Source organism: Ursus maritimus, unplaced genomic scaffold (genome assembly GCF_017311325.1).
Source record: "Ursus maritimus isolate PB19 unplaced genomic scaffold, ASM1731132v1 scaffold_9, whole genome shotgun sequence".
Classification (NCBI taxonomy): Eukaryota; Metazoa; Chordata; class Mammalia; order Carnivora; family Ursidae; genus Ursus; species Ursus maritimus.
In genome coordinates, this window is record NW_024427107.1 from 50,826,117 (window position 1) to 50,851,468 (window position 25,352).

Sequence of the window (25,352 nt, forward strand, 5' to 3'; positions counted from 1 at the left end):
GTTGCATTTATTGATCATATGACTTGGGCTTAACTCTATCCAAGAAAAGATTGAACTGGCTCCTATCCCAGGCAAGGTCAAAGCTTTCAAGCATTAAGTACCTTTTAACATAATAAAGAGATTTAAACCCAAACAAAAAGGGGAAATTTGATTCACATAGTTCTTACGGTTTTATGCTCCATACAAGTTGGAATGATTAGGCTTGAGGATGTTAATTATTTTTCCATAACCTTAAGTAAAAAAAAAAAAAAAAGCCTCAACACATTTGCTATGGTCCTTTCCCAAGAATTAGGGGACTCACAATTCAGAAACAAATTTTTAATATTTTATAAAAGCAGAGTTATGATTTAATGGTTTGAATTTTTGGATGCAACTAAGCTGGCTATAAAGCATTTGGTTTTAGAAACTTATGAAATAAAAGGAAAAAATCCTATTTTCTACTACTATGCATTGAAGGGAATTCAGAGAGGAAAATCACCACAGCCATTAGTAATAAAAAGATAAAAAATACATAAATGATTTAATTCTCATTTTTGATCTGCTTGAAAAATTATATAGTCTTAGAAAACTGCCTTCATCTCATTTGAAAGGATAACACTTATTTTCAGGCAGCATTTCTTGGAAGGGAATGATGTCGGTTAGAAAAATAAATGTATACCAATTCTTTATCCATGCAACTCTTTTTTTTTTAATGTTTTTTTATTATATTATGTTAGTCACCATACAGTGACTCTTAATCTGCCTACAAGATGAATACTTCTTAACAGTTTTTGTTACCTGCCTAAATAGCCCAATTTTATTGATTGGTCCATATCCCATATCTTACATATTTGAACTTGTTTTATTTTTCATAGGCTTGCCTTGAGTTTCATTCCCTTGCTAGAACTTCTGCAAGCATAACAATAGGCAAAGCTTTTGCTAAGCATATCCAAAGGTAGCACCAAATTTTATATCTACAAAGCACAATCTACTTGGAAGAGTGACGGTCATAAAGATGCATTTTCCAAGCACTTTTTACAGGATTCAGAGAATTCCAACGATTTATATCAATGCAGGAGAAGAAAATGAGATTACAAGGTAGAAAGGAGCAGGGTGGTTTATAATTAGAACATGAATCAATTTTACATAATTTTCTGATAATAAACTCTTTCCTGTATCACTCCTATAGGTTCAGATTTTAAAAAGTATAACTTTTTAAAAGTATAACTTCAGTCACCACTAACATAATTATCTCACTTAGCCCCCTGCTCAGAGATACAGTCTGGAGTTGATGCCTGTATTACAAAGCCTATGTTCACTATCTACTATGTGATTTGGGCAAGTTATTTTTCTAAAATAGGGATAATGGGAGCACCTACCTCATAGAGTTACTGAAAAGAGTAAACAAGTGAGTTTTTACATCTAAGGTGCTTAGAATATACCTGGCAAACTGTAAATGCATTTGAGCTACTGTATTAACCAGCTTCTGAATTATACCGGGGAAAATTCACACAGTAATTTTTCTTACTAGTGCCATGCAAATTGAGATGTTTTTTAAAAATTGCTATCTGTGAAAAGTTCAGGTTTATCAGTCTAAAGTTTCTATAATAGAACAACATTCCTACTTGTGAAAGGATCTGTGATCATAAAGGGGAAAGAATAAAACAAGGGAAGGAACACCTAAGAAGAAGGCCTAAGTCTTTCTCCCTTCTACTTAGCGATCTCTCCCTCTCACCATGCTCTGCTATTTCCAATAAAACTAAAATCTAATGATAGTCCTGACCAGGTGCCACATGAGCTTCTTTCCTCTGAAAAGCCATGGAGCTGTTTCCATAGTGATAAAAATTTGCCTCTTACAGGCTTACTTGCTCAGGCTACTATTTTTTCTTAGTCCCAAACCTTAAAGTTTAACTGAGCAGATATTTGACATTTGTGAATTTAATATAAATAGATTTCATTTATTCAAGAACAACCCTGAAGCTCCATCATATGCAAAATCCATCACTTTGCAGAGGTATAAGTTGAAATCATGCCATCCTGATGAAACCAACACAGGAGTCAGCTACTGAACTAGGGAATCAGATCTTCCAATTCACACTTTTATGTAAATATTAAAAGCAAGTTTATTCAAGATTATGACTTAAGATAGTATATCCTTCTTCCACCCTAACAGGACCAGTAGTTCTGCAAATAGCCTGTGCATCATTTGCATTTCAAAATGTTCTGAACTAGCATAGTTCAAAACACTGGTTATGGTTATATATGAATTAATATTCATGGAATGATCAAAACTTATTTGTAATGTCCCCTTTGCCAAAACCTGGGGCCCTGTGGCAGGATTGGGTGATGGAGTGAAAAAGATTCTGAAAGTGTGAATGTTAATTTAAAATCCTTAAAAATTATTTTATTATATCATAGAATCACTAAGTGTATAAAAGGAGGATCACTTAAATTATTACAGCCAAGTTATATTTTAGTGGAACTGACAATAATTTGGGTGCTCTTTCAGGTCTTGGGGAATACTGTAGGTAAATTATAGAGTGTGCTAGCTCTGCTCCTCTCCCCCAGGACAGTTTTTGATATTCTTTATACACTAGACATATGGTGTATGAGTATGTGGATGCGTATACATGCCTGTGTGTATGCCAACTGAATTTAAGCCTTATGTATGATTCTAAGATATCAGCAAGTAGAGTAGGAAGGCTCCATGTGATAAGATCCAAAGGATCCAAAAGGTTCCCCCTTACAATGAGTTACCCTCTTCTTTTTACCCCTAGACTCACCCTTGTACCCTCATAGTTATTTTTTTTCTCTTAAGTCATGAACACTTAATATAGTGAGATTTTGCACAGAAGCCCAAACTGAAAAACAGGTGAAACGAAACTTCTGTGGTAGGTGGCCCAGGTAGCAATGTATGGAACTGTGATTGCTTTTTTTGCCCCCTGCATGTTCTCCCTCTTTCCCCATTATAGAACAGCATGAAGGCCTCCTTTTAGAAAAAAAAAAAAAAATTGTCCCAGCAAATGGAAACAAAAAAACCCTGAGCTAACTTAAATCGCTAGTCCTTACTGAAATCAGGAGAGGGAGGACGCTGGTAGAGTCCAGATTCTCTTCTTAACAATGATGTACCATCTGGCAAACTACTCTCCAAGATTCATTTTTCTCATCCATCAAAGGGGACTAATAATCAAGAAGACTAAGTTAGGCTTATTTACTATACACTACATAGAAATGTTCATATTATTGCCCGAAGTTCATTCATTCGTTTAAACACACATTTATCTGCTATGTGCCAGAAACTATGCTGGGTCCAGGAAACCAAGGACAAAAAGGCACAACCTTGCCTTGTAGAACTTTGCTAGTGAAAAAGTCATGCAAACCTATTGGAGGGAATTAGGGAAGGCCTTCCAAGAGCACTTGCACAGTATCCCCAGGAAATGAGGACGCAGGACTGGTAATTTAGGTGTGGCAAAGAGGAGAAGAAAGTTGTTTCATCCTTTGAGGATGGAGCATTACAAAAGAAGGTGGTCTTCCTGGAGTCTTGGGTCCCTCTTGGCACCTTGGGGATAAACTTTAACATGTCGAAGATCGGGGCTCTCCTCATGTCTCTCCATAAATCCTGCTTCGAACAGTCTGTCTCAGTTGCTACACTTCTACATTCTGCTATAATTACCTGTGTAATTGTCTGTCTTCACCACCACAGTGGGATCTGTTTGGTCTATATTGTGTCCCTAGGCAGTGACTGACAAATGACATTCACTTAACATGTACTGGGTGAAGAAATGGATGGATGATTTAATGAATAAATAGGGGAAAAGAGATATAACAGCAAGAACATAGTGTTTGCTTACTTCAAAGTTTACTTTGGATCCTGTTCAACATACTAATGAATCCTAGCCTCCAACCAACTCTTTTAGGTAAACATGAAAAGCAAATCCTATCAAGACGATGAGTCAAGATAGAATATGTTTCTCCCACCCTAATAGGAACAGTGATTCTGCAAATAGCAATATGTCCCTGGCACCCCCTCTGCAGTATTGAGACTATAGATGATGTGTGCCATCTGGGTCCTTGGGACTTTGAAATATTGCTCCTACCTCTTCTCTATGTACTTGAAGTACATGTCACCTCAACATGTAATCTACACAAGGCAAGCATTTATGAGCAATGGGACATCCAGGAATGAGCAGAGAATAAATAGAAAATTTTGTGAAAGAGGGATGGGAGGTATGGATTTGGGGGAGGTCTGTGCAATAGGGTTTTCATCTTTTATGGACCTGGCAAACAGTATCTTTGGAAGAAAAGAGCTCAGGCACATATATCTTCAGCTTAACAAGCTCACAAATCAATCTGATTATTCAGCAATTCAACTAGGATCTGCTTTACATCTCGTAAACAAACACTTCTGGTTTTACCTTTTTGGGTTCTGGCATATTATTAATATAAATAGTGTAGATTCCACTTTTATTAAAACCAGCTTGATATACATCTGCACAGTCTCTAAATGGTTTCTCTTCCTCTTTTTTTCCTCCCTTTAGTAAAACTGCAAAAAAAAAAAAAAAAAATTGCAATATGTGAACAAGAATATCAGTACCATTAGTACCCAAATGGGTTCCAAGCATAGCTAAGCAAGTCTTTATTTCCTCCAAACAAATGTTAATATTGCATTTACTGACAAATCAATCATAAAGACAATACTACATTTGAGCTGATTCACAAAATTACAAAACTAATGGAAAAATCTGTAGAGCAATTTCTAACTGAATACTTTTTATATTTTGCTTACTTAAGTTTTGCTTTTATCTATAATTTCCAGAACATCAACTCAAGGGACAAATGACCTGACAGTGTAACACCTCCAACTAGTAATAATTATGTCAATTTTCCTGCAAGATTTCTAAAATGTTCTTACCTACATTTCATAGGAAACTTTTAAAAAATGCTAAAGCATTTTTGGAGGAGAAAGAGATAACGATAAGAAATTCAAACATAAAAATACCATATGGAGGTTTAAAATGCTAAAAGTAGATAGAACTGTTTTTCTGTGGCTTTGGATTGATAAGCTAGAAATTTTTATTAAAAAAAAACCCTCAAAATAATTAGATTTAAATAGTAGAAAAGAGCCTCTGACCTAATTTACTTAGAAAGAAAAGGGAACTGAACTTCGTTTTTCATTTAATGCCTGAAGTTAAACTATCAGGCTGATAATATACAAATAAAAGTACACAAATTAATAAGATTTGAAATTAACCTATATAGGGGAAGAGTTCAGTAAAGGGTGGAAGTCAAATGAAAAAGGAAATTTAATTAGATTGGCTCTACTGAGAACTTAATTTTATTCACTGACTTTCATCTATTATGAAGTTCTTATTACTAAGATCAAAATACAAAAATGACTCATATTTAGTAGTCCTTTGCTAAAGATATACATGGAACATTCACAAAATATTTATGATTAGTATTTTCTAATAAACATATAGTTTAGTAATTGGTTTCATTAAGCCTTTCAACATTTTTTAAGATTTTATCACCTTGCCCTTAAAGCGTCATGTTATTTAATAAATACCTGCTTTCAATAACTTTGAGTCATGATGGCCTTTTATATTAAGAATATCAAAGGTAAACTATTAAATGATGCTTTTAAATTGATTTTATATGCTCTAACAATCTAAAGCACTACCCTGATTTAAACTTAAGAAGCATGAGTTTACTAATTTATAAGTAATTAAAAATAAATAGTGTAAACTGATGGAAAGAATGACTATCTCAATATAAATACTTCAAATTTTCAAAAATAACTAGTTTCAAGAAAATGAAATATCCGGGGCGCCTGGGTAGCACAGCGGTTAAGCGTCTGCCTTCGGCTCAGGGCGTGATCCTGGCGTTATGGGATCGAGCCCCACATCAGGCTCCTCCACTATGAGTCTGCTTCTTCCTCTCCCACTCCCCCTGCTTGTGTTCCCTCTCTCGCTGGCTGTCTCTATCTCTGTCAAATAAATAAATAAAATCTTTAAAAAAAAAAAAAAGTGGTTAAGCCTAAAAAAAAAAAAAAAGAAAGAAAATGAAATATCCACTCAGATATACTGCCATAACAAAAATATAGAATTATAACTTTTAATAGTATCATGGTTTTCTATATAGCTCATGTGTGTACTGATGGTTTTGCCTACTTATATTAATAATTACATCTAAACACTACCATTGCAGCTGCAATATCAACACAGAATAAGTAATCAGAGGGCTATGCATTCATGAGAATGAAGAAGCATGGCACAGAAGGTATGCAAATAGCAATTTAAAAATGAATATATAAATGCTTACTTAAAAGCTATCTTTAATTGCAATGGGTGTATTGATGGGTTATGTAAAGTTATTGCTCTGAAAAACATCAATGCAGTTCATTTGCACTTCTTATTTTAAGTTAATGGACTGCTATTTTTCTAAAACAAAACCTTCCTAAATTCTAAATGTTTAATCTTCTAATGAAACAAGTTGAAAATAACCAAATTAGATGCAAAAAAAAAGGGATGTAAAGAAATGCCAAATAAAATTTATGATCCCTTGAGAGGATGAACACAGGAAGATGTGGTCAAGAGGACTTCAATGGTAAACCCATTTTTCTTTTCTGGGTAAGAGATGGAGAAAGTCACTTATCTAAGGAGAAAATGCTTCTCTTACTGAATATACCACTTCCTGCCCTCTTTTATTTAGTTATGCAGTGAGAATACACTCCATTCCCATTTCTCTGTCACCTCCCCTCCTCTTTTGCTTTCCTCCTCAGGAAGATGTGGGTGAAAAGGTTGTTTCATGGGAAGAGGGTAACCCACACACATTTTCAATAACAGAGAAAAAGAAAGGAAGTTGAGTATTAGCTTATTTTTATGGAAACTAATTGTATAAAAATGATTTTAAACCATGACTAGTAAGTCTTCTAACTGGAAAAATGGTTTAAAGATTCCATCATAAAAGGTACAAATAGTACTAGTTATACTACGGATTTGTTGTTATTGTAATGGCAACATACCTTATGAAGATATTTCATTTTCTTGAAAATAGTTTGGTATTTTTGAAAAATAGAAACACATTCTTTCCAGAAGAAACAGTCATTTTTTTCCAGAAAGACTGGATGGCTTGTATTTAATTACTTATTAATTAGTAAACATTATGTTTGAAAGTTTGATCCAGGCTATATTTTAGAGTATTAAAGCACTTAAAATCAGTATAAAAGCTCCATTCACAGCTTACCTTTGACATTTGTATTCTATACTATGGTTTGAAAAAGGCCCTTCTACAAAGGTAGACTGATCTTCAGTTTTTCTTTTTTCAGTCTATAAAGTGGGGCAGTTAAACATCTACGAGGCAAGTGTATGGATTATGTAACACAGAGCAGAGTGGCTGAATTACAGTAAGAACTCAAGAAATGGTACTTATTATCATTGGTATAGTAATAATAATATTATTAATGGCAACATTATATTATTATTCTTTCTTACAGAAGTGCCACTAGTAGGCTGGAGAAGTCCAGCAAGTCGTCAATGGAATAGTGGATCTTCCACCCTCAAATCCAATATTATAGCTGACCAAATGTTAGAGCAGTTACAATTGACTGGTTATATTTAGGATTATTATTGAACTGGCCTCTCCTTATCAGAGTTGGCTAATTGGTTTATTTTATTCATTGACTATATCACATCATACTATTGTTTTAAGTCTAAAAAAAACAGTGTAACCTAATCTTGTTGCACATATAAACTTAATTTGAATAGTTAAAATTTAAAGATTATTTCAGATGCTATGACATATGATGTATATAACAACACTTTGACTGTGGAAGTTTTATCCCTTAATTTTAATTTGCATGACTAATTATTTTCTTTGTTATGTACTAGAGATATTATGGTTGCATATTGTAAAACTGGACACATAATAAACATTTTAAAACAAAGAAAGACAATAAAAGATGAATTTACTGACCATTACAAGTGTCAGAACTAAGGATACATTTTTGTAGGAGGTCTTGAGATTCAATAAAAAGGAAGATAATGTCTAGAGGAATGTGTGATGAATGACAAGATACAGATATGGAAAATGTGATGGAAGAGGATAAAAGCAGCATCAACTGGACAGAGCCAGGGGAAATGGAGAGCTGACAGAGGTGTTTATCTATCTGTCAAAGTAGCTCAGACTTTTTATAATAATAGACTGGTTTAAAAGCATGAATTTAAAAATTGATCTTTATATCTAAAAGTTTCTTCTTTGAACATATACTCTTTTTCCTCTCCCTTTAATTCTTAATGAGTTTGTCTTTCCTCTAATTGAGAGTCTGGCCCACCGTCACTATCAGTCCCTCACTAGCCTCCCTTTCCTTTCCTTTCCCTATCTCACCATCAGGCATTAAAAAACAGTTCAAGTGGAATTCCTGGTGCTCTGCACTCACTGTCCTTTCATCTACTAATCCCTTGCATGGGTAGATCCCAACTCAAGGAAGGACATTTTTATTCATTTTCTCACCCCTGTTTCCCGATTACAAACACTGAAGTGAGGCTTTTTAATGTCATTCAAATGCATGTTTTCTCAACTCAGTTATGTTCTCCATGCTGCTCAGTCAAACCTTTGGTCATTTCTAATAGATTTTTTAAGACTTTATTTATTTTAGAGATAGTGAGAGAGCATGAGCTGGGGGAGGGGCAGAGAGAGAGGGTGAGAGAATCTCAAGCAGACTCCATGCTGGGCGTGGAGCCCCACATAGGGCTCAATCTCACAACCCTGAGATCATGACCTGAGATGAAATCAAGAGTCGGATGCTTAACCAACTGAGCCACCCAGGTGCCCCCTAGATTTTCTATTACATTTCCTGAAAAGTTTACTTCAGATCTTTTTTTTTCAAGGCTAAATCTTACTCCTATCATCTCTCATTCTTTATATATGACCTTGTTTTATGGTTTACTATAAAGCCATTTGACACTTCTTCCAGCTTATTCCCCTATACTACAGAAGTTGGCTTTGCCTATTTTTCCCCTTGCCTTTTGTGTTGACCTCTTGGTCCGTTTACTCCACTCTAATTGTCTTTTCTCTTTCACCTTCATTGGGTTCTCTTTCTCTCCTCACATACCATGTACATGCTGACCAAGATTCTGTTCTCAGATCTCTATTCCTTATACATTTGCTCTTTTTGCAAACTATCTATCATGGCTTCAAACTTCTACACAGAAGATTTCTGATATAAGTATTTTTGACACTGTATATTTGCTTCTCTTTTGACCTCCAGATCCATATTTCTTTTTGTCTGTTGGGCTGTTCCTACTGCTACCTCAACTTTTATTTGCTTAATGTTGCCTAAATTTTCCTTCCAAATTCTGTGTTTCTTCTTTCTCTTACTGGTCCCACTATACTCCCTTAGTTGCCAAAATAATGAAAACCTAAATATAAGACAAATAGACTGTGGTTTTTTTTATTAGTTTCTCAATTTAAAAGCCTGCCTCCTGTTCCCTCTGAATTTAATCCATGCTATACTGGGACGCCTGGGTGGCTCAGTAAGTTAAGTGTCTGCCTTCGGCTCAGGACATGATCCCAGGGTCCTGGGATCAAGTCCTGTATTGGGCTCCTTGCACAGCAGGGAGCCTGCTTCTCCCTCTGTCTGCTGCTCCCCTTGCTTGTGCGAGCTCTCTATCTCTCTGACAAATAAATAAAATCCTTTAACAAATCCATTTTATATTTATTAGTTCAACAATTTTTAAAAAAGATTTTATTTATTTATTTGTCAGGGAGAGAGACACAGAGAGAGAGCACTGGGAATATTCAGGGAGAATATATCCTATCTGCCAGGAAAACTTGGGGAAGGCTGTCCAGAAAAGAGAACGGTTGAATGAAAAAAAGCAGAAACAAAAACAAAAAAATGTAAAGCAGTTTATCTGAACTAAATTTTAAAAGCCTGGTATGGCAATTCAAAGACTTTGTACATACCAATATCAGCAAATAAATCTAGAAAGTCTTAGGAAAGAATCATTATTCATTCTTTTCATTTAGCCTTATCTCTATAACCTAATCTTCATGAATCTAAAGGAAAAGAATAGGGACACAAGCAGGTGCATGTCTGTCTTTCACCAGCCAACGTTCAGTCAATAAGCAACCTGAGACCCTGATTGTAGAAACTGTTGACTTTATCTGGCTCTCCCTCTTATTTGCCCAGCCAATTTCAATCCAGATGGCATGTCTACCACTGGGCTGACTTGAGGGAAGAACCATAAAGCTGAGGCAGAGGGTTCACTTCAATTCAGATGAACCCTCAAGAGAAAACTTCCTGGAATGTGGAATTGGTAATTCTGAGTTGCAGCAAATCTAGTACAGAACACAGAAGGCAATTAGCTTTTGCTATAACAGAGACAATGTAAAAAGCCAAAGTCCTTGATCCTACTTACTTCCAAATAAGTTGCCATAAAGGGGTTAATTCTTCAAATAGTCTTTCTAAATCTTAGATGTGGCTAATGGTTCCTACCTCTCCAGTTTTTAGCAAGTATCACAATATATATGGATCAAGTTATTAGTTTAAGGATAATCCTTGTGTTATTTATTGGACCATCATCACTGTGGAGATCACAGTACAGGAATTGACCCTAAATCTGTAATTTTTCACCTCAACAGGACACTGAGGTTAACTGAGCATATGGATAAGTAAATCATCATATCTGATAAGGTGCAAACAAGCAAACAACTAACTGATTAGATTCTATATTTTTCAGCCAGGTGTGTGGGCATCTCATGGAAAAGCCATTGGAAGACACTCCCTAGATTCCTAATATATTTGAAAGGACTTTAAAAAGTGGAAGAACGTAATACCTTGCACTTCAAGAGTGTGCAAAATTAAAAGGTCTACAGGCAATATTCAATATTTCAGTATTATGTGCGTGGTATGAGGGTGAGGAAGACTTACCAATGACTTAATAAATATGTATCACATATGTTTAACTACATAAATACACAAAAGTTTTATGCTTCTGAATTGAAAATTTCAAAAGTTGGTATCTTATTTTATATAAACATGCTTATGAACCTAAATATCTAGGGGTTGGTATCTCAGCATGATTGTTTTTGACCTACAAACATGGCAATTACATACAGTTTATTGTAACATATTTGTATGTATATATATTTATGTGTATATATGTATTATATATATAATGCAAATCACTATATCACAGTATAACAAACACTTACTATGTTTCAAATCTGAATTTTGTAAGCCACGTATGTTTTATATGCCTTGTTTCATTTAGTCCTCATAAATACCTTATGAAATATAGTTATCAATATATTGTATATGTGAGGAATCAGAGGCTCAGAGATGCTTTCTAACTTCACCAAAAATTCTAAGGAACTCTTTTGACTATAAAGCCAAGAATCTTAACTATTTCTTACTGGCCCCTGGAGTGAAGTCAAATCCAAACAGGATTCCAGTGACTCATCTGTCACAGAGTCCCCAGCAATACTTATCTCAGATGACAAGGTCATACTGAGGGTCTTGGGTGAATCAGGACAGACCTTAATTCAGAATGGCTATGGCCTCTTCTCTTGGAAGCAGGAAGTATTGGAAGAGTGACAGGGGTTAGAAAAGATAAGAAGGAAGAAAAATGTTGAGATGAGGGCAGAAGAGAGCCATGGGCAGCAGCATTATCTGTGAGGTGGGAACTCTCAGCAGAAATGTGGAACACTGATGGCCCGTGACTTCAAAAGCTAACAGAGCATTAGGAAGTAAGAGTACCTGAGCAGCTATATTGGATTCCATAATGTCTATATCCTAAACATCATACTGACCAATATTTACCCTCATTAATCTTAGATTTATTCTCACAAGCCTAATGACTTGATGTCCCATCTCTGGACTATCTGATAAAGCTACAAGCTTAGAGGAAGTGCTGGTGGGGAAAGGGAAGGTGAGCATATGTGTGGGTATTTGTGTGGGAGTGTGTGTGTTCACCTTCCAGAATCAGTCATGACGACAACAACAAAAAAATGATAATCAAAAGGTTTTTTGTGGGATGCCTGCGTGGCTCAGTCAGTTAAGCCTCTGCCTTTGGCTCAGGTCATGATCCCACATTGGGTTCTGGGGTTGAGTCCCACATCGGGTCCCTGCTTAGCAAGGAGCCTACTTCTCCCTCTGCCCCTCCCCCTGCTTGTGCTCTCTCTGTCTCTCTCTCTGACAAATAAAGAAAATCTTAAAAAAAAAAAAAGTTTTTTTATATGTATGAGGAAAAAACAGTAATCTTAAAAGTGGGCAAAAATAAGAAATGAGAACAGTTTGGTCAGTATATAAGGGACAAATCATATATTTCTCCAAAGGCATTGTGCTATTCTGATGCAAATTCAGTCATGCTGATAATAGTGAATTAAATTATTACAACAAGCTTTAATTTTATCCAATCTTCTTTTCTGAGAAAGAAGACAAAACAATGCAGAAAAGGTACTATCACAATATTTTTAAATTTTCTTAACATTTTACTACTTAAAGAGATACATTTTAATTATCTGGAGAATATATGACTCATATGTATAATTGTAGGTATATACATTTTTAGTAATATTGAGTTGTATGTATAAGGTGTATAAACTGTTAAATCTATGTGGACATGCAAACCACCCTATACCATAGGTATATTATTAATTTTATGCTATTTTTAAGTGTAGAATAATGAAACATCAAGTAATTCTACATAATTGTACTTTAGTTTGATCAGTGTATTCAAATAAAATTTCCAGTGTTCCTCTAATGTGAAACTACTCATATGTATAACTGAATGTACACTTAATGTGTATTACACTTAAAACAACAATGGATGCAAAAAAAAAGTTGAAAGTTGAAAATGGATTTACACACTACCTCTGTTTAATCAAGTAATACTCATTTTTCACAAAATTTATTTCTGTGTTTTCCTTTTGGGCACCCTGATGGGCAGTTATGAGTGCTACATGACCCTTGCCATTTGTTCAGAAGATCATTTCATTAACAAAAATATTTCAGGTGTTTCATGTGTGTTAATTTCCCATGTAATGTTTTTGGCCTGACTGGAATATATTGATTTTGAACAAAAGATTTCCCATGCACGTGGGAAAGCTTAAAGGGTATCTCTTGTGCTTTGTTATAAGTAGACAAATAACTGATTTCAGCAAAAACCATTAAAAATGGAATGAAAGTCCTTGGTCGATGCTATAAATGGAAATAAGTTGCCAGATGCTTTTGAAAACTGACAAAAAAAAAAATCCAAACCAAAACACTTCATTTTGAGTTTTAAATAAAGGCTGACTGTCACTATAGGTATGTCACTTCGATTCTTACTCTTGTGAAATATACTTGAAGAATAATACTTGATTACCATACTGAGGTTCATTCTGAACTTGGGGTTTTCCTAGTCATTAGAAGTGATACAAAATGAAGAGAAGAAATGGAATGATTGATGAGTCATAAAATGTATGGACTTGTCTATGACACCAGACAAACTCTAAGGTGTGTAGTAGTCTTATGTTAAGCAGCCTAGCAGCAGAGGTGGGACTAGAATTCAGATGCCCTCGATTCCTGTTTCTGCTAGACCACCATGCCTTGCCTTCTAAATGGCATATGTCAGAGGTGCTCCAAGATGCTGATTAGGCGACCACATCTCAGCCTAAGCTCTAGCTCTAGGGATATGAGCTGAAGAATTAATTATGGTTGAAATTCAGTCTATTTGTTCATTGTAAGTATGTATACATGGGGCCAAAACAACTGGCAAAGCTTCCTTTAGAATCAAATTTGCAGTTAAAATTGAACCCAAAGTTCAAATTCACTACTTTAAAGGAACTCATGCTGGCTATGAAAACAATGTTCACACCTGAAAATAATTATGGATATATGCAAAGACACAATAAAATACACAATTAACCGAGTAATTGGCATTTCATTTAATAATTTAACTTCATCATAAATTCATTAAAAAAAGATAGACTGTTCTTAGTAGGTCACATATTAATGTGATTCCTTATTGGAAATGGTCCCACTCAGAATGTGAACATCCAAGCCAGGGGTAAGATGAGATTCCAGTGTCCTTAGTTATGATGTTGATATTCTTTAGTTGAAGATAAATGGTGAGCTCTAATAGGAAACTAAAAATGTTTTTTAACAATAATTTTAAAGGTTCTTTACAATAAACTTTTAGAAAAATGCTAAAAATCAATATTATTTTGATTATATGTATTTAAGCCTAACTGTATGGTTATAATATTTCTCAGGTTTTATTTCATTTTTCTCCCTTCTTAGAAGACGTTTCATGAGGGTTTCACTGTATGGTTAATGTGATGCATACATACTGAATGATGTTAATAAAATGTGGGTTTTTTTCTTACTTTCCCTCCAAATAATTAGAGGTGTCATTTGGACTCAGTGTAAAGTACCAGAGCTTTACAAAAAAAAAAGGCAACACTTTTTTTTTTTTTTTTTGATGGCCTTTCACCTTGGTAATTTGTAGGTCCAGCTAGAACCAGGAGATATCCCTTTTCAGATTAGTTTAGTTTCTGAAATTGAAACTTGAATTCCGAAAGAGAATTAAACACAAAGTTTCAAATCTCCCCCGAAAGATGTGGTTTAGAAATAATTCATGGGAGAGGTCAAAGGCTGTACTACTTTCTATTTTGTTATCATTAGTTTGCCTATCTGCTATTCATGCAATTTTTTTTTACAGAAATTATAACTTTTCAAAAGGCAGATAACATGCTCTATCAAAAAGGAGAAATATACCATTTCCAAAAATAAACACTTTCCCCTTAAAGCCATTGGGTTTTATGAAAGGAAGTGCTAGAGAGTGTGGTTCATTTTAAGGGAATTGTGAATGTTTGACATATAATTTTCTGTCAAGATAAAGCATTTCCCTCATTAAATGGGAACAAGTGCTCACTGTAGTGTGCAGCAGATGACTTCCTGTATTTTTCTTTCTCTTTCTACCTAATGTGAAATTGTGCATTACAAGTAGTCAACGAAAACCCAAATATTTTACTCAGTCAATGAAAATGATATATTCTATTTTTATCAATGTTTATATAAGTGACTTTCAAAAAGTTTTAATTTCCTCCCATTGCTTATGATGTTTTTAGAATCATTCTTAACTCAAGGGACTTGCAGGAGTTCAAACTATCTCATCCCTTGACTGAATGATTTACTTCACAAACTCAATAGACACTGCACGGGAGGTAAATTCCTTTCAGATGGTAGAATTATTCTGAGAACAGAACCAAATGTCTCCTCAGTACTGGGAAAGAAACAAATGCCTCATTTCCCCTTTTCAGAAGGCCAGAGGACCAAAAATAATGATCAGAAGTTCCATACCATGGCAATCAGCCTCTGGGAAAGACATTTTAAACCAAATAATTAAGATCACTTAAAAATTTATAGCATCAGTCATTATGTCTTTCAGATGATGTGAAAGAAGTTTTTTTTCTTTTTTTTAAATGAACTGCATGAGAAGCTCTTTATGGTTTGAAATTTGAACTTCATGTAAGGGACCTAAATATACAAACATGCTCATACCTCTCAGTATTTAAGTTTTTTTTTACTCCTCTCTATTCTGTGTGCATCCCTACCCAAACTGTTATCTGTCCTTTCACAATCAAGTTTGCTGGATATGGGTAGACAGTATTTTTTGCTTTTATTTCCTCTTGCTCATTTTTGTCATTGACCCATGCAATTGAGCCATACATGTCACCCAAGCTCTCCCTGTAGGAGGCCACATCCCAGTTCAAGATTCACTTTTCAGGCTGCTTTTTTTCTTCTTTTTTTCTTTCTTTTCTTTCTTTCTTTCTTTCTTTCTTTCTTTCTTTCTTTCTTTCTTTCTCTCTCTCTCTCTCTCTCCTTTCTTTCTCTCTTGCCTTTCTGCTTATTTGCCATGAAGACATTTCATAGAAGTTTTTTTCTCTCTGCTGTAACATTCCTCGCTACTGGTTTTACTTCCTTATTTTGTTTTCTTTCTGGTCTCCTTTTAACTATCCCATGAAGAACTCTCAATTTTCTGTCTCGGATTTTACATTCTTATTATTTTAAAATGGGTTCATAATCTTAGTATGTAAATTCTTTGAAATCACACATAAACCTGTGCCTGAGTGTTTGCACTAAGCGAGAAGGAAAGGCAGGCTAGTTTTTTATCAGATTGTCAAATAGATCTACAACCCCCCCAGTCGTTGCTTTGTATGCATTTTCAATGGATTTCATTTGCTGCACAGATTTACCACTTGTCTCCTCTGAGGACACAGCAATGTATGTGGTCATCCAGATTTCACTCCTGAATTACAAATTTTTATTTCTCTGACTTCCAGATTGGAAACCATAGTCACCTCAGTCAATATGCCCCACGCTAAACTCATTATCTTTCCCCCTTAAACCTGTTTCTTTTTAAATGTTGCTGACTTTAAAGAACGTAATCAATATTCCCCTTAGTTACTGAACCCAGAAAATAAGAGTTATATTTGACCCTCTTTCTAATAGGTCATTATTTCTTGTTGATTCTAATTCTCTTTGTTCATGAATTCCCCCTCTATCTGCCTTTCCATTTGTCCCTCTTTGGTCCTGACCTCACTATTTTTCTCCTAGGAGATCCTTTTGAGAATCAGATGAAAACCACCATCGACTCTATCTTCCCTCCCCATCATAGTACAATGGATAATGTACAGACTCCAGAATCAGACTCTGGGTTCAAATGTCAGCTTGCCCACTTGTTAGTAGTGTGATATTTGCAAATGACTTACTTCTCTATGCTTGGTTTCCTTATCTGTCATAGGAAGCTAATAAGAGCACCCAGCTTATAGAATTGTTATCAGAACTGAATGAGTTAATATATGCAAAGGGCTCGGAAGATTGATTTTTACTCTCCAAATATTTGCTAATATTTTAATAATAATGGCAAAACAGCCACCTGGTCCTACCACCTCCAAGCTTATCAACTTTCCAGTACATTCTTCCTACATTGTGACTGGGATAATTTTTTTCTAAAATGCAAATGTCAACATTGTCCTCATACATTGACAGGACTCCTTACTGTTTTCAGAGAAAAAAATGCAGCTTCCTGTTCTCCTTCAGTTTACCTCTCTAACTCCATCTTTCACTGTTCTCCTGGCTTTGATTCTGAGATTTAGGCTATGCATTTAAGTATACCCCACTCCCTGCCACGACTCCTGGCAAATATGCATGTTCTTTGAGCTGTCTGGAGTATCCTCTGCTTTATTTTGAAGACTTAGCTGTTATCATCCCATTAAAGCCATACTGCCTATGTTTTAATCATGGATCAACTTTAACCAGTTACATGTAACCTTGGGCAAATTACTCAGGTTCTCTGTAGAATTTATAAAATGGGACTAACTATAGTATTTACCTCATATTGTTATTGTTAGGACTAAGTTAATACACATAAAGCTTAAACAAGGCCTGAATCAGTAAGCATTCAACAAAATCCTTAAGAAGACTGCAGATGCTGTATTTTGCCCTCATCCTGTCCCTGCCATGATTTTAATATTTCTCTTGTGTATTTCACTAGTGCCCTGGTACCTTAGCCTCACGTGTAGCAAAATATGAAATATAATTGTGTTTATCATTTCAAAATATGAAATATGAAATATAATTGTGTGTTTACCCATAAAACTCTAGATTCCTTGATGCTACAGACTGAATTACATCTTTTCTCTCTTCCCAGTGGCCTGAACCCCACCTGCTATATTACCAGAACTCAACAAATATTTGTTAAATAAAAATGGATGAATATTCTTATCCCCCAGAGGAAAATATGAAACAGAACAATTGTTGTATAACTATTTTTGAATGAGTGGATAAATTTATTAATCATACCTTGGTATAGCAGGAGTATGCTCCAAGGTGACTTAGTAAGAAAACCAGCCCATGGTAAAGAGTGGAGGCTAAATATTATTTTCTTTCTTCATTTTTTTAATGCTTTGTTACTAATTAAATTCTTGATCGCATAATATTACGTTTGCCTCATGTGCGCTCAACAGATGTGATGATGGCTTAATTGCCTCTGAGCATAAAGATGACTGGTGAATGCTTCATGGTCACAGTACCTGATTATTCTTCTCAGAGGAATTCCAAGCCTTGTACCCATGCCATTATCAATGTAAACTATCTAATTCCAGCAATAACTGTGAATTGCCAAGAACATGAAGCAATCAGCTAAGTTTTGACGCTATGATAACACTGAGGGCAATATTTTTTTAGTGGGTAATGTTTCTAAGAATAAATGTGGCCAAATGTTTGCAGACAAAGGTTACACAAAAATAAATGTGTTACCCAGAAGCCTTACAAAATGGATACAATTCAGTTTGAAATGATTATTTGCCTAAAACACCACTATTGCCTGTTTGGAACAAGAAGAGGACAGGTTGGTGAATTATTTTAGAAAGGGTGTTTATCAATGAATCACGGAACACTACATCAAAAACTAAGGATGTACTGTATGGTGACTAACATAATAAAAAATTTAAAAAAAAAGGAAGTGTGTTTATTAAAAATCGTACTTAGCATAAGTGTATTTATGACATTAGATATTTTAGTAGGAAAAGTTCTGTGAAACTAAACAAAAATAATCCCTACATGCAAGGATGGATTTACAATTCTTGGACCAAACACATGTTAGGGAAAGGATAAATTTCCAGCCAACATTTCCTGAGAATGCTTTTATCATGTAACTTAAGTGAGTTATAAACACTTAAGAAGGCATGAAAGTAAATTAACTACAATTTTTTCAGCATTTACTATGGATAGGCACAGATGCTATATGTTTTATAAAAACTTCTTTTAATTTACTACAAACTCATCAGGTATGCATTATGATCCCATTTTAGTTAAGAAAACTGAGGCTAGAAGAAACTGCTTGGATGACTGTCAACAGTTAAACACTCTTAAGCATTGTATTTAGATAGTTTCCATGAAAGGAAGATTGCTTTTGGATAGCACTTAATAAATTTGTGTTTAATTGAACCTTGTCACTTGGAGGAGAAAGAAGGAACTAAAGTTTAATGAGTCAACTATGTTATGTGTTGTCTGCTTTTAAAGGCAGTACCTAATTTAATCCTTTCCCTATCACTGAGAAGCAGACACAGTTATCCTGACTTTATAAAATGATGAAACAGCTTCATAAAGGTTAAATTAGTTGCTGGCGACAGAGAAAATTCACTAAAAAATGTCTTCTCTTACTTTGTAGTGTTACATTCAGGCTGTCCCCATAAGTGATTGGGTCAAGTTGGAAATGGAGGAACCTTAAAGTCAATTAAATATTTTGGCTTTCATGTTATAACACAGCTCTTGGAAAATCTTTTAGAAGACTACTCTTTGAGTTCTTAAAATACACATTTTAAGAAATTCATGCACTTCTTATGGTATATTAATTTTAGGCATATTTGCATATATTTAAATGTAAAAGTAGGATACTTGCATAAAATCCCTTGATAAATAATAAATCCATTTGATAAATGAGTTGTTGGTCACAAAAGTAGGGAAAGATTTTACTCATATGTTTTAGAATTAAGATGAAATAAAAGATCATTTTAGTGACTGATTTTAATCCAGTATTACGGTATGAGTTATTTAAAATTTCAAATTCACCATAACTAAAGACCATGACACCAGTGAAAATGAAGACATGCAGAGAATTAAAATCTTGATGGAAACCTTAGTAAGAGGCATCTTCCATTTTGTGTCTTTAATGAATTCTTAAATGATCAAATATTTGACTAGAAAATTAACTACAGAATTAAAGAGAACAGTTTAACAAGAAACAAATAAAACTTATGCTTATGAGAGCACAGAACCTATTGGAAAACGGGATGATAGACCTAAATTATGATCACAAGTCCTGCAATTAAGTCAGAATTTATTTTAGGACTGTATCATTAAAAAGAAAATAAATATCAAGAGGCCTGAAGTATTAGACAATTTGTCTCTCTTATTTTTATTTGTGTTGGATATGTTCTATCACAAAAGAGAGAGTTACTTTTCACATACCCTGAGATGCTACTTATGGGTAGCATCTATCAGGATCATAATTGTTCAATAAGTGTTTCTTGAACAGATGTTTGGTTGCCTGCTGTTGCACCCAGACTCCAAACCTAGCCAGGAATTTTACTTTTGCAGTCACTCCCACCCCTGCCTCTAAAAGTTTAAAGACATATTTATTGGACAAATACTCAGAAAAGAAGTGAAATTATGATAAGTAGGCAGACATATGAGCTCTGTGAGAATCACCAGGGCTTGATATTTCTAACATCATGAAAAAAGAAAAAAAGAAATACTCAACTCCATGTGCTTTAAGACTCAGGATGATAAGAAAAATATGTTTTCAATGTTCCCCCTAATGTATTCAGTTCAATATGAGAATAGATATGTCTCATATTAATACTTAATTTCTAAATACTCATGAGCTCCATTAAAATTCTCTGGCAAAATCATACCAAGCTTTCCTTCCAGTGGACTTTAACTCAAGGTTTTGGCAGGCGCTGACTGATTAGCAGGTTTTTTCCTTCCCAATCACATTTCTGAGCACACCCAAATGGAGCTCTGGGAACTTACTGTTTAAAAAATATTCTTTACAAAGTATATTAAGGACTTGTTTAGACTATCTAAAGGAGATATAACTCAAGGTAATGGAGTGTAATAGAAAAATTTGAAATGTCTTTAAAACAAGATCACTTCATATGGAATTATCATCTATATTCATATCTATACATGAAAGTATAGAATTGAGCTAATTTTTCATATAGCTCAAGTCCACTATTAAAGAAGCCTCTGTGGTATGTATATTGCATATGCACATGGAACCACCGCATGAATGGTCACATAACCACAGCTTAGTGACAACCATAACTTTCAGACATGGTGTTCTCTTTCACTCATCACTATTTACGATTCATCACATCTTCACTCAGAGAAAGGCTGATTAGCAAGCAGAATACAGAAGAGGACTTTAAGCTCCAAACTTTGAAGAGCTCTCCTGAGGCTATGAAGAGGATCTGCTTGAAGTAGACAAGTGTTCACAGAGGCACTCATTCAATAATTGTTGGGTGGGGACGGGCAGATGGATAAATATCTTCTGAAGAGACAAAGGCCTACAATATTTTCAACGGTTAAGTGGCTCCAGAAAATCTAGTCATATTAAAAATTTGTATTTCCAACACCTGAAACTAATATTACACTGTATGTTAACTATACCAGAATTTTTTAAAAAATATGTATTTCCACTGTCAACAGAAGGCCCAGAATAAATATGTCTGGATGCCCTGGTTAGGCTTCTCCACACTAACTAAACATAAGTGATCTGAATAAAGACTTATAATAACAAAATTCTTTCTCCTTCATAATAGTTATTGGGAGCATCTATATCTCCTTTTCTCTGTAAGCAACTCTTCCTTCTCCCCCTCTACAAAAGAAATAATTAATATTAGTTTTAATACGAGAATCTTCCTGAAACTTTCCCAGGACTCTGAATTAATCTTTAACATTGGCTAATTTCTGTCTTCTATATTTAAGTGTCTAACACCATAACATCAAATATTTATCCATGACCGTATTGCAGGTTTTATCTAAGGCTAAAAGAGCAAGCAAGAGAGAAGAAACTAGAAAGTTCTTTTAGAAAGAAACTGTGAATTCACAAATTCAAACTTAAGAATACATTCTCTTTCGTTAAAAAACATGAGAAAATTGTGAGTACAAACTTCATGCAGTGCTTCTAAGAATAAAGTTATTTTGCTGCTTTTATATAGCAATCAATACAATATAGAAAGTTGTACTGAATATTTACTTGCTCCATGTTAAATAAAATATCTACTATACCAAATTAAAGAAATTCTTACCACCTTCTTTAGTGCAAAGGTTGACGAGGTTATGCACTGTGTCCATCAGCTCCAGCTGCTGCTTCTGAAGGAAACTATTATTGTTGGTGGCTCTGTTCAACTGTTTCTCCAGTTCCTGGATTATATATGTTTGACGAGTAACCAAGACTTGAAGATTTTCTCTCTCTTCTTTTAAGGTGTCCAACTCTTCCTTGTGCTTTCCCTCCATTTCTAAGATTTTATGTTCTAATAAACTACAAGGAAATAAAGACAAGACTATTTTTAACATGCTATACAAAAATATATGATTCAACTAGATCCTTTATTTAAAGTTAGAAGTTTTAGTTAGGTATGTCACAATAGAAATATTGGATAAGTGGCAGTCTCAGAATGTATACACATAACATATTCTAATATACATAATATGTTATTTATATAAATATTTAATACATATATTAATACAGGAGTTATATATATATATATATATCATATCAAATAAAGAATTGTTAGACCATTTGCTGTCAGAGTAATATCTGTTTCCTAAATATAATTTATTTCCTGGGGTACATCTCATATCCAAGGTAGTTGACTTGGACCCAAACAATTTCAGTCTGTAAAAGTTATAGTATAACTTTCATCAAGGAAATAGGTCCAATAAGAAACTGATAGAATAGTCCAGGAAAAATATAAACAAAATATAGAAACTATTTTTTTTATTTTTGTTGCACTCATTTGGGATTCTCAAAACATTAACAGTAATTAAATTTCACAATAGTTCTGTGGGGTCAGTTAATAGTATATTAACAGAACCCACAGGACCAGAAAGTAAGCTATGAAAAATCACAGTGAATTAGAATTCTTGGGATTTCTGATGGCTGGTCCTGTATCATAACCATAGCTTACTTTGTCTCTGAACCTAAGTTTCAGAATGAGGTCTAAAAGCACCACAAGTTCCCAAATCACTGAATAGATGGTTCTGCACAGGAAGACCACAGGCTGGTGGCATGGTCTTACAAAAAGACATGGGGTTTTGCTCAGGGTGATGTAATCTTCAACTGAGACCCTTCCTTCTCTCAGAACTCTTCAGAAGATACTCCCCTTGCATATTGCACATTAAAAATGATAGGGAATGCAAGGAGCACTCTTGGATCCTAGCAACTGACTGTAAATAAAAAGTATTTACATTTTATAGAGTGTATAATATACTAAGATTCCTCAGAGGAAAGCCTGATTCAGTTTCCTCAGTTCCATTTTCAGAAGGTTCAACCAGTCCTTAGTTTACAAGGTGTTATTCAAATGTAACATACCAGACTGGGCACTTAATTTACCTTGGAGAAATACAGCACTGAGTCATTCCTACAAGTTTGCAAAAAGGGGACTCCAGGGAATGTTTTAAATTTAATACTTAAATCATAAAATTGAGCATGTTAGAAGAGCCAAATTTTCCTACTTGATGTACTGGGGGACAAGCTAGAATATTTGATTGCCCTTTATGCAGATTAAGAAGTGTGGACAGAACTGCTCATGAGCATTCTGGATCTTTGCCAACCAACCTGTCCTCAAGCAAATGTGGCTCAGAATATGGCAGGAACGTTGCCTGTTGAACCATGCCTGAAAAACACTGGGGATGCTCCCATTCATGTTACCCTACATGTTACCCTACCTTTACAACACCTTGGATAGCGAGTCCAGATTCACATATGAAAATTTCCACTAAGAACTGTCAGGGGCAGCTCTGTGACTTGTGTAAGATCAGAGAAGCCACACCTCTATTTTGGGTTGCTCTCATTCCTTGGGACACCGGTAATGAAAGAAGCCCTGTCCTGTTTGTTAAGCAAACTCAATTTGGACAGAACCTGGGTAAAGAGATTAGGGAAATCTGTGATGGCCATCTATATTTTTGAAGACATCTTTTGGAAATGAAAACCTTAGGCAAGAAAGTCAGGGTAAGATAAAAGACAACATCTGTGAAGAGTAGGTATGATTCATTGTCTTTTAGTGTTTTCTTCTGTGTCAATAACTTGCTGCTTAGTTAGAGGTTAGAAAATAAAGTAAAACAAACAAAAAACCCTTCTCCATTGGTTAAACAGTTTATCCAACCACTGGTTAAGTGATTAGTGCACTTGCTACGGAGTCAAAGTAGGTTTTCTCTGTGTCTTGTAATATTTGGCCTTCAGATCTGAGAATTAACCACAACTGATGCCTTAGCTCATTCTCAGTTTACTTTTTAATTTTTTGTTTTTCCCCCTTATAATCAGATGCAAGATGCATCTTTATAATATAAAGTCAGTTAACTTATGAAAAAGTTGTCTTTTAAACCCATAAGAGTTATAGTATACTACCAAGAAACCTTAGAATTAGCTGTTAAAATGATAATAATGTAAAAACCAAAATTTGGATGATATAGTCATATAATACTGGATAAAAATCTGAATTACCATTTTGTTCCTACAAAAAGATGAGCATTGGTCAGTTTTCCCAATCAGTAGGTAACATATGGTTTAGAAAACATCATGCTATAGCTATAACTTGTATTTATGACTTGCTAAGTGCCAATAGTACTCTCAGCACTATGTAAAATATAAAATGATACCATTCCTACTCTAAGGATTTATTTTTAGAAAGAATACCTCAAATAAAACAACAGCAGCTGTAAGAAACTTTTGTTTCAGATATAATGCTATTTAAAAAAAAAATTTACATCAGTGTTTTTCCACTTCTTTTGATATACTCCCTATTCAAGAAAGTATATACTTCAAGATGGCTACTACCTGAGATGTCAATAAAGGAATTTTGCCTGTTTGTTTTGGTTTTCAGGATGATTTGGAAAGAGCTGAGAATTTTAAGTTGATCAAAAAATTCCCTGATGCCAAGGGAAACAGCTCGGCACTGGCTTATGGAAGAAAAGGCCTGCATTTCCTGAGTGAAAGGAATATGCACTTAACATGATGAAAAGAACATCAATTTTCATAATTCACTGAACAACCTTTAATGCACTGTGGCTACCAGGTATCAAAAGACATCCAAATAGCCTGTCATCTTAAAATAGATATTTATGCAAAGTAAAGAAGGGACTGCCACAGAAGTAAGAACTGTGCTCTGCGTCACAGACACCTCACAGGGTTTGGAATGAAATATATGCATGAAAAAATAATATGCATGAAAACTATCGCCAAATGGAAACCTGTCACGTTGTTTCCCAAATGGCAGGTCTGGCCAGTTAACTATCTCTTCCAGTCATTTCCTCACTGCATTTCTTCACTTGGGAGTTCCTTTAATAAGTTTTATACTATAGTAATTATCTACTAAATTTATTAGGTATATCCTTTATACTAATCATAACTTTTTAGACTTCTTCAGGCAAGACTGATCTCTTCTTGGCCTTTCCATTTTCTCCAATACTGCTCATCCCCTACTTCCATCTTCTCTTCATATTTGGCTTAAAAAAATATATTGTCTTTCTTTAGATACTTCTCATCCATTGGTTATTATCTACTTGGGAAGTCAGCCCTTCCTTCTCATTACTCGAA

General features: G+C 34.6%; 1 protein-coding gene across 1 annotated transcript in view; it reads right to left on the minus strand.

The window, feature by feature from the left end:
- Positions 1 to 25,352, minus strand: part of ANGPT1 (angiopoietin 1) — a 244,948-nt gene that overhangs the window by 46,803 nt on the left and 172,793 nt on the right. The window contains exons 4-5 of the mRNA XM_008689254.2: positions 21,847 to 22,076; positions 4,395 to 4,522 (exon numbers count right to left, since the gene is read on the minus strand). Coding sequence (XP_008687476.1) covers positions 4,395 to 4,522; positions 21,847 to 22,076 — 358 coding nt within the window. The remainder of the gene's footprint in view (positions 1 to 4,394; positions 4,523 to 21,846; positions 22,077 to 25,352) is intronic.